The sequence below is a fragment of the Puma concolor genome, chromosome C1 (assembly GCF_028749965.1).
Source record: "Puma concolor isolate L17-30 chromosome C1, mPumCon1.1.hap2, whole genome shotgun sequence".
NCBI lineage: Eukaryota > Metazoa > Chordata > Mammalia > Carnivora > Felidae > Puma > Puma concolor.
The window spans coordinates 106,524,546-106,534,374 of NC_141674.1; the positions used below are offsets into that span (position 1 = coordinate 106,524,546).

At 61.4% G+C, this 9,829-nt stretch overlaps 1 protein-coding gene across 8 annotated transcripts; it reads left to right on the forward strand.

The window, feature by feature from the left end:
* The first annotated feature begins 287 nt into the window (after positions 1-287).
* Positions 288-9,798, forward strand: ZNF687 (zinc finger protein 687). 8 transcript variants are annotated; one of them, XM_086718197.1, is made up of 10 exons: positions 764-1,186; positions 4,024-4,114; positions 4,201-6,323; positions 6,461-6,639; positions 7,014-7,190; positions 7,279-7,441; positions 7,614-7,949; positions 8,047-8,159; positions 8,418-8,559; positions 8,705-9,798. In XM_086718197.1, exons 3-10 carry the CDS (start codon positions 4,218-4,220, stop codon positions 9,197-9,199), a joined length of 3,711 nt encoding a protein of 1,236 aa, XP_086574323.1. In that variant the 5' UTR covers positions 764-1,186; positions 4,024-4,114; positions 4,201-4,217; the 3' UTR covers positions 9,200-9,798. The 8 variants fall into 8 exon arrangements, with proteins under 8 accessions (XP_086574327.1, XP_086574325.1, XP_086574323.1 ...); XM_086718201.1 differs by lacking the exons at positions 764-1,186; positions 4,024-4,114 and adding an exon at positions 288-390; XM_086718199.1 differs by lacking the exons at positions 764-1,186; positions 4,024-4,114 and adding an exon at positions 393-514.
* Positions 9,799-9,829: the final 31 nt, after the last annotated feature.

A 9,829-nucleotide genomic window follows, 5' to 3' on the forward strand; every position in this document is an offset into this window, starting at 1 on the left:
CAGCCAGTGCTAGCATCTGTATTATGAATATCAAAGCAACTCATTTACGGAGGATCCCCACCCCTTCTCCCGCCTCCAGGGGGCGTGGCAACAAAGCGCGGGAAAACCGGCTTCGACTCCACCCCCACCCCGTGCTGGGGGCGGGGAAAAGGAGAGCCCTAAAATGGGAAATGGAAGCGAGGGTCGGTCCCATCCAGTCCCCGTGCTCAGGAAGCCTACCAGCATGCCGCTTTAAGATCCCTTTCGACATGGCTCAGGCCACGCCAGCACTCTAACGTCACCTCTCCTCCACTTCCGGTCTGCAAAGCCGTCCCGGGCTCCTGGTGCCGGTTCCTTCCACACTCATAACTAATCCCGCCCCCACTGCAAGCGCTCCTGCAGAGGGAGAAGGTAGGGGTAACGCCATCGCCCAGGAGCTGGCCCGCGCGAGAACCCCATCCGTGCAGGTTATATGACGATTTAGACAGTAGGAAGACTGCAAGGAACTGGTCAACCAGATGACGTAATGTTTTGGGTAACGTCCCATTTTGTGACTTCTGCACGGCATGACTGACATTGGGGTTTAGCTTGAGAAGACAATGCAAGCGGATCTACGCATCCGGGCTTCGTTAGGAGTCAACGAGGCGCTCCTCAAAGTGCCCACCAAATAGAAGCTGAGAGTTCTTTTAATTTGCATAAGTGAACTGCAGGCTTCAAGGATTGTGGCCAATAGGGAGTGAGGGGGCGGAGACGCACCTGGGATAGTCACCGCCTCTAGAGGGAAAGCAGGGGATCAGATTGGCTTCTTTCTAAGCGACTGTAGCGGAAGCCAGTCATTTTTGAGATGCCCAGATGGGGCAGGTGGGCCCGGCGCAGCCAATGGGGAGAGGCATCTTCAGAAGGACTAGGTTCCTTGCCCAATGAGGCTGGGAGGACTGTGAGGGGCTAGTTCCGAGCGGCAGTACTTAAGGCCAACCCAGTGCGGGGCCGGGAGGGGCGCAGTGCTGAACGACGGGAGCGTGGGCCAATGGCGAGTGCGGAAGCGGGCAGCCCAGACCTGGAACGCGGAGGGAGCTGAAGGAGGGGGAGGCTGAACGGGAGAGAAGCAGGAAGTAGCGGCGGCCGCGGGGAGGGCGGCGGCGGTGGCGGTGGCGGTGGGAGCAGGCGAGAGACCGCCGGGTCTCGGCCCGCACTTGGAGCGGAACAAGTAAGCATACCTGGGGTAATACCCGCCCTTGGCCCCGCCCCCGGGGGGGCGGGTAAATACCCCCGCCCCTCCCCCACTTGGTCAACTACCCCCTTCTCCGCGCCGCCCCCCTGGGGCGGCTTCTAGGAAGGCCCCGCCGGCGCCTCCATCCCTTGAGGCGGATGGGCGAAACTCCCAGCCTGTTGAAAGCACAGCCCCCTGCCGGGTAAACGTGGAGGGAGGGTCAGGGTCCCCAAGTCTAGGCGCCCCGAGCCCAAGAGGCGTCCGAAGCGCGGCCCGGTGACTGGAGGCTGCGGGATGTCGCGACCTAAAATGGTGTCCGTGTCCGGGGGCGGGGGCGGGGGAGCTGGGCCTGGCCGGAGCGGAGCCTGCACCCCGACTGGGTGCGGGTCAGCGTCCGGGCCCGGGCGGGACTCAGGCTCGCGCCCCGGTCCGCTGCGCGCCTTCGGCTCACTCGCGTCTCGAGGGATCCTCGGGAGTCTGCGGGAGGAGGAGGCTGTGCTGCGCCGGGACGAGGGGAGGAGGTCGGAGTTGGGACGGACCCCGGTCGGAGAGCTGCGAGTCACGCAAAGACCGTCCCCTCCCCACTCCTCTCTTTCCACGCGCCTTCCCTACTCCTGTGAAGTCCTGGGCCGGGAGGTGCTGCGCGGCAGATCCCGTGGGGCCTGGCCTGGCCGGCGCCCGTCCTTCCCTCCGCACGCCGGTGGGAGCGAGAGAAGCGCGGTGCGCCTCAGTTTCCCCAGCGGCTTTTCCTCTGTACACCCCGCCCCCTCCTCGAAACCCCGGACATCTCCCCGCGCCGGCCCTCGGCAGATGGCAGGGACTTAATTCCACCCGCTGCCCAGCTTGGCGGCAGCCTAATCGCCCCCGGCCGCCGGCCCCTCGCCCTCCTCTGCGCTGCAGGCCCCGGGCCAGGGGAAAGGGCAGTGGAGCCCCCTCCCGACCCAGGCCAGTTCACCCTCTTCCTGTTCAGCCCCTTCCTTTGGTGTTTGGGGAAGAACAGAAGGAAAGGGGTGGGGGGAGGGCCGGAGCCCAAGAGTTCGGGCACAACGGCCGCAGAAAAGGCCTCAGCCGTGGGGTGGGGGGGAGCCTCTTTGGCCTTGAGCTCCCGCTGCTTGCTGGACTGTCCGCTCCTGGCTATCGCATGACCTCTAAGTCACTTGGACGCCAAAGGGGGAGTTGCTTGGGGAGGGTGAGTGGGCATATGTTTCCTTGTAGTCCCCAGTGATCTGTGCTTCACCAACCCGCTTTTCTGGTGGCCAGGGTGGAAGGTAGCTCGGGTTTCTCCTGTTGGGGAGACAGCCAGGCAGAGGAGGGCCCTGGCTCTCCATCAGGGCAGAGGCAAGGGATGGAGGGCTGTGTTTAAACCCAGAAACTGCAGAATTAAGTAGGGGGTGATGAGGGGAAACTTCCCTTTCTTTCTCTAGTTGGTACCCTCTTCCTCTACCCTACCTTCCTCCCAGCATTGCCAGCTGCCACCTGCTGGGACTCTCTCCAGTTTCGGTCTAAAGGCTGGCAGGAGGTGAGAGAATTGGCCCTGGGAAGTGGCTTGCATCCTGGGCAGAGAATGTGTAAGGACAGAGACTTCTTCAGTTTCTTCCTCTTAGATATGGAAACACTTTTGGGGAGAAACTGGTGAGGAACAGACCCGGGTTCCCCACAAGCCCTAGGCTATCCTTCTTGTTGGTTTAGTGCCACATGAGTCTTGTGGGATGTGTGTGTGTGTGCGTGTGCGTGCGCGTGCGTGTGTGTGCACGCGTGCACGTGCGGGCGCGTACACTGGGCCAGGTTGGGGTTGGGCGAGACTTCCTGGACTGGTGTTGCCAAGGGAAAATGAAAAGGGGAGGAGTATGAGTTCGGAGCAGAAGTGACAGGAGTGAGGGGGATTGGCTTTTCCCCTTTGTGGCGGCTGTGCTGGGTAAGTTACCCTGGAGTTTTGGCCCTGAGAGAGCAGGATCCAGGGAGAGTGGAAGGGAGGAGGGGCTGGCCCAGGGAGGGCCACGGGAGGGCAGAGGCACTCTGGGGAAGGTAGGTGAGCTAGCAGCAGGTGTTTGTGACAGGAGAGGCCTAGGCTGGGGCCCTTGTGACCAGGGTGCCGTCACGGTTTTCCCCTCTGTCTCTTTGTCTCTTTCTGTTCCTGTGTCTTATTCTTTCCATCTTGGTCTCTTGGGTGGTTTCCCTCAGTCCACTTCTCCTTGGTAACCAAGCTAGATCTCCAGGTGCCAGTGATGACCCCAAGTCTCCAGACTTAACCCCTGATTCTTCTCTCTGACCCCAGTCCTGGATTTTCAGTGCTTATTCCTTCCTGGCTCCTCCTTGACCTGACTAGTCCTTGTTTGTCCCACCTGTAATAACAAATCTTCTGGGTTCTGACTCTCAGGGTTACGATTCCTATCATGCTCAGACTCACCCTGTAATGTATGGATTACTTGGCCCTCCTTTTCAAAAGTAAGGCAGTGGACAGCAGGCCATTAATAAAGCTGGAACTAGAATCATTTCTTACATCTTGGTCTAAGTCACTGTCTCTTTGTACACTGACCTTTCAGATCTCTGTGGACCCCCAGAAGATCCCTGAAGAAATTGTGAATGGGTCCCGTGCTGCCTTGAATGAGCCCTTAGCCCCAGAGCATTGTGTACATTTTGCTCCTTTATTGATTAATTGATTGGTTCTGTGCAGGGCCCAGGAGGGGCTGAGGCAGTTTTAACCAAGATGTTCACTGAACTCATCTGTCTCTGTTGCCCTTGTCTCTCAGCTGTGTTTCTGAGAAGTGCCTTTTCCTCGGCTTTCTCTGGATCTTGGTGTCTTCCCTGGAATGTGCACAGTACCTCTCTTTCAGTTTTAGGGTTTGGCAGAGCTCCACCAGCTCCCTAGGATTTGCGCAGCGGTAAAGGTGTGCCCAGGTCACGTTGTGCGCAGGTCCTGAGCAGGTGAAGCTGGAACTCTCCAGGGAGGAGGGCCGGGGTCCCTGCCTCCAGAGGGCTCAGTTTCTCCTCCTTTCTTCTGTTTTCATCAGGTTGGGGACCCGCTGCCATGGGGGACATGAAGACCCCTGATTTCGACGACCTCCTTGCTGCCTTTGACATCCCTGACATTGATGCGAATGAAGCCATCCACTCTGGGCCAGAAGAAAATGAGGGGCCCGGAGACTCAGGGAAGCCAGAACCCAGCGTAGGGGGTGAATCTGGAGAGGCAACAGCAGCAGCTGCCCGGGATGGCCCCGAGATTCCAGCCCAGGCCTCTGATCATGGCCTGCCACCCCCAGACATCTCAGCAGTCAGCGTCATTGTCAAGAACACTGTGTGTCCCGAGCAGCCTGAGTCCCCGGCTGGAAGTTCAGGAGGGGACGGGACCCGGGCTGTGGGGGTGACTAAGGAAGGGCCTGTGGGACATCGTCTGATGCAGAATGGTTTTGGGGGCCCTGAGTCATCCCTTCCAGGTACACCCCACTCTCCAGCTCCTCCCAGTGGGGGTACCTGGAAAGAAAAAGCCATGGAAGGCAAAGCTCCTTTGGACCTTTTTGCTCATTTTGGGCCTGAGCCAGGGGAGCACCCTGATCCCCTCCCTCCCACTGCACCCTCCCCGCCTCAGGAAGGGGCCATGACCCCACCTCCTTTCTCTTCTCCCTTTGAGCTGTCCCGGGAGAATGGCCCAGCCTTGCTGTCGTCTGGTTCTCCCCCACCGCTGGGGACCTTGAAGCAAGACAGCTGCAGCCCCATTCATCCTCCGGGCCTAGCCGGGCTAGGCTCTGGCTCTAGCCCTGAGGCCATGGACATTCCTGCCGGCGCCTCACCTCCCCAGGTTGCAGGGGTGCCCTTCTTCAAGCAGTCTCCAGGGCATCAGAGCCCTCCTGCCTCCCCCAGAGTGCCCCGCTGTCAGCCCCTGAAGGAAGAGGAGGAGGAGGGGCCGGTGGCCAAGTCTTCCCCCAGAAGTCCCCAGAGTCCCTCTAGTGGAGCCGAGGCTGCAGATGAGGACAGCAACGACTCCCCTGCCTCTTCCAGCTCCTCAAGGCCTCTCAAGGTGCGGATCAAGACCATTAAAACGTCCTGCGGGAATATCACAAGGACGGTAACCCGGGTCCCGTCAGATCCCGAACCCCCTGCCCCCTTGGCCGAAGGGACCCTCCTAGCTGAGGCTGGCCTCCTGAAGCTATCCCCCGCGCCCCCGACCCCTGAGGGTCCAAAGGTGGTGAGTGTCCAGCTGGGTGACGGTACACGGCTAAAAGGCACCGTGCTTCCTGTGGCCACCATCCAGAACGCAAGTACGGCCATGCTGATGGCGGCCAGCGTGGCCCGCAAGGCCGTGGTTCTGCCTGGAGGTGCTGCTACCAGCCCTAAGACGATGGCTAAGAATGTGCTAGGTCTGGTGCCCCAAACCTTGCCCAAGGCCGAGGGACGGGTGGGGCTGGGGGCTGGGGGGCAGAAGGTGAACGGTGCCTCGGTGGTGATGGTGCAGCCCTCCAAGCCGGCCCCCGGGCCCGGGGTGGGCGGTGGCACGGTGATCTCGCGGACTCAGTCTAGCCTGGTGGAGGCCTTCAACAAGGTCCTCAATAGCAAGAACCTGCTGCCTGCCTACCGGCCCAACCTGAGTCCTCCGGCCGAGGCCGGGCTGGCCCTGCCTCCAACCGGCTACCGCTGCCTTGAGTGTGGGGATGCCTTCTCACTGGAGAAGAGCCTGGCAAGGCACTATGACCGCCGGAGCATGCGCATCGAGGTCACCTGCAACCACTGCGCCCGCCGCCTGGTCTTCTTCAACAAGTGCAGCCTGCTGCTGCATGCCCGAGAGCACAAGGACAAAGGACTCGTCATGCAGTGCTCACACCTGGTCATGAGGCCCGTTGCTCTGGACCAGATGGTGGGGCAGCCGGATATCACGCCCCTGCTGGCTGTCCCTCCTGCCCTCGGACCTCCAGCCTTGCCTGCCCTGGGCAAGGGGGACGGGGCCATCACTGCTGCCATTACCGCAGTTCCTGCCGAGGCCCCTGTGCTGCCGCTCTCCTCCGAGCCCCCTGCTGCCCCTGCCACCTCAGCTTACACGTGTTTTCGCTGCCTGGAGTGTAAGGAACAGTGCCGGGACAAGGCGGGCATGGCTGCCCACTTCCAGCAGCTTGGGCCCCCCGCCCCTGGGGCCAACAGCACTGTGAGTTGCCTTTCACTGCCCTTCCCCGGGGTAGAGCCCGATGCCCGGGGAGTAGGACCTGGGAGGGGGTTGGGAGCTTAGGGGAGGTCACAGGGGACAGGCCACTGCTCACCGTCTTGTTTCCACCCCCTCGAAAGGTGTGCCCCACCTGTCCCATGATGCTCCCCAATCGCTGCAGCTTCAGCGCCCACCAGCGTATGCATAAGAACCGGCCTCCCCACGTCTGCCCTGAGTGTGGGGGCAACTTCCTGCAAGCCAATTTCCAGACCCATCTCCGGGAGGCCTGTTTGCATTTGTCTCGCCGTGTGGGATACAGGTGCCTCCTGCCTTCCTGCCCCGTTGTCTTGAGACCATCTATCCCTGCCCCCAAGCCCACCGTTGTGCAGCTCAGCACTTTGTGGCCCAGTACCAGCCTTTTAGCCGGTCTTTGAGGGAGCGCCCCATCTCCCCTGCTGAACTCCTCCTCCTGGGATCTGTCTGCCTTTGCCCTGCCCCCATGGAGAGCAGAGAAAGCCCCAGACCACTCTCCACACGCCTCCCTCAAGGAGCAGGGTCTATTCACCCCTCCCGTCCCCACCTTGCTCATGCTCCATCGCCGATGAGCTTCTAAGTCCAGCGGCTCTGGGGATGAGAGGGCTGGGGGACAGGCTGGAGCTGCCCCACCTTACCTCCACGCTCCGTGCCCCCCAGGTGCCCTAGCTGCGCAGTGGTGTTTGGGGGTGTGAACTCCATCAAGTCCCACATCCAGACGTCGCACTGCGAGGTTTTCCACAAGTGCCCCATCTGCCCCATGGCCTTCAAGTCTGCACCCAGCGCCCATGCCCACCTGTACACCCAGCACCCCAGCTTCCATGCGCAGCAGGCCAAGTGAGACCTGGGAGGGGGTGGGGCGGGCCGGAGTGGGCTTGGGGCCCTGCTGGCCAGGGTGTCTGCACTGTCCTCTCCGCCCACACAGGATGATCTACAAGTGCGCCATGTGTGACACGGTCTTCACTCACAAACCCCTCCTCTCCTCACACTTCGACCAGCACCTGCTGCCCCAGCGTGTCAGCGTCTTCAAGTGCCCGTCTTGTCCTCTGCTTTTTGCCCAAAAAAGGACCATGCTGGATCATCTCAAGGTATAGAAGTTAAGGGACAGAGGCGGGGGTGGAGGTGGGGTGGTGTGCTCAGCTGTGGTGACCTGGGGCTGGGGTCACATGACCTTCAGGAAGTGGGGGGTGTGGGAGCAAATGCCACTGGCTGACCCAGGCCCTCCCCTGCAACGGCTGCACCCTTGTCTCCCTCTCTCAGAACACCCATCAGTCCGGGCGCCAGGGGGAGGACACTGCTGGGAAAGGGGCCGCGGGTGCCCTAACGACCCCCAAGGCTGAGCCCGAGGAGCTGGCCTTGTCTCGGGGAGGAACAACCGTCCCCACTGAGGAGTCGTCTTCATCCTCGGAAGAGGAAGAACTACCCAGCTCCCCCTCACCCCCTCGCCCAACCAAACGGCCCCGGCGGGAGCTAGGGAGCAAAGGCATCAAGGGTGGTGGGGGCGGGGGCCCTGGAGGCTGGACCTGTGGCCTTTGTCACTCCTGGTTCCCCGAGCGAGATGAGTATGTGGCTCACATGAAGAAGGAGCATGGCAAGGTGAGTGGGGCTCCCCCTCGGGCATTGGTCTGTGTGGCCTTGGAGGGGCAGTGGCCTGGAGCCTGGCTCTGAGCTGCCCCGCCCTCTGCTCTCTCAGTCTGTGAAAAAGTTTCCCTGTCGCCTGTGTGAGCGCTCCTTCTGTTCCGCCCCCAGCCTGAGGCGCCACGTCAGGGTCAATCATGAGGGGATCAAGCGAGTTTACCCATGCAGGTAACCCTTGGCTGCTTGCCGCCTCGTCCCCCTCCTCGTTCTGCCCAGCAAGTGACCCGCCCACCCCATGCCCCCACCCCCACTAAGTACCTGCCAACCCGAGTCTTGTCTTGAGTGGACTGAAGGTTGAGGTCTCCTCTCTGGGAGACCCCCCCCCCACCCCGCCCCGCCCCACCCCACCCCACCCAACCTTGAGTCCTAGGCCTTGGTTTCTGGGCTGTTCCCCTGGTGCCCACGCTCCACACTCTCCCCCTCTAGGTATTGCACAGAGGGAAAACGCACCTTCAGCAGCCGCCTAATCCTGGAGAAACACGTCCAGGTTCGGCATGGCTTGCCACTTGGGTCCCAGTCCCCTGGCCGGGGTAGCACCCTGGCTCGGGGCCCCGGTGCCAGAGCCCAGGTAGGCAGAGGCCCGGCCCACTGTGTCGGGTCCCTGGGGCTGGAACGCGGCAGGATTCTAGGCCTTGGCCTCGGGAAGCTAGGTGGGTGTGCCCGGGACCATGCGGGGTGATGGGGAGGCCTAGTTTCTGTACTCTCTCCTCCAGGGGCCAGGACGGAAACGCCGCCAGTCCTCTGACTCTTGTAGTGAGGAGCCTGACAGCACAACACCCCCGGCCAAGTCCCCCAGGGGTGGGCCCAGCTCAGGAGGCCACGGGCCCCTGCGTTACCGGAGTGGTGGCTCAGTGGAGCAGAGCCTTATGGTGGGGTTGAGGGTGGACGGCGGTGCCCAGCAGTGCCTCGACTGTGGCTTGTGCTTCGCCTCCCCGGGCTCGCTGAGCCGGCACCGTTTCATCAGCCACAAAAAGAAACGGGGTGTGGGTGGTGCCAGTGCCCTGGGCCTGGGTGATGGGGAAGAGGTCCCTCCTCCACTGAGGTCTGATCCAGAGGGTGGAGAGTCCCCCTTGCCTGCCTCTGGGGGCCCGCTGACCTGTAAGGTCTGTGGCAAGAGCTGCGACAGCCCCCTCAACCTCAAGACCCATTTTCGCACACACGGCATGGCGTTCATCAGGGCTCGGCAAGGGGGCAGTGGGGACAACTAGGCCTGGGCCTGAGTTGACCAGCCCTCTCCCCTCCCTTTTTGCCGGGAGCCTGGGTCACTGCTGCTGTGTGGTCCCTGGACTAGGGATTTCATCCTAATTCACATTTTGTTCAGCTCCTCACCCCCATCCCCCGAACACAACAGGCTTTTGAGGATTATAGTGGTTTGCAGTCCCCTTTGGGTTTGGCCCGTGGGTCCTAGTAGAATGGGCCCTCCATTCCTCCTTTCTGAGCCCAACACTAATTACTCTCCTGCTGCAGACCCCCGAGGTGGGTCTGGGGGTGGGAGGAGGGACTTTCCTAGGCCACTGGGGCCCTCAGGATGCTTCTCCACCCTCAAGGGCCTGGCCCTGCCCCTGTACCACCCTTCAGACTCCCTGGCACTTGAGCCCCCCACCCCTGCAGTGCCTTTCACTTTTTTTTTTTTTTAATCCAGAAATCCAGAGGGGGTTGGTGGGGACGAGTGTTGTCAAGGGAGGGCCCAAGGGAGAGGAGTGGACAGGCTCTCAGGAATCCTTTATTCTTGTAGTAATAATACTAACAGTGGGGAAACGGGAGGGAGAAAACCAGACCATTAAAACTGCTCATGGTTTAATCCCCATTCAGGCTCCTCTTTTTATGTGACCTAGACA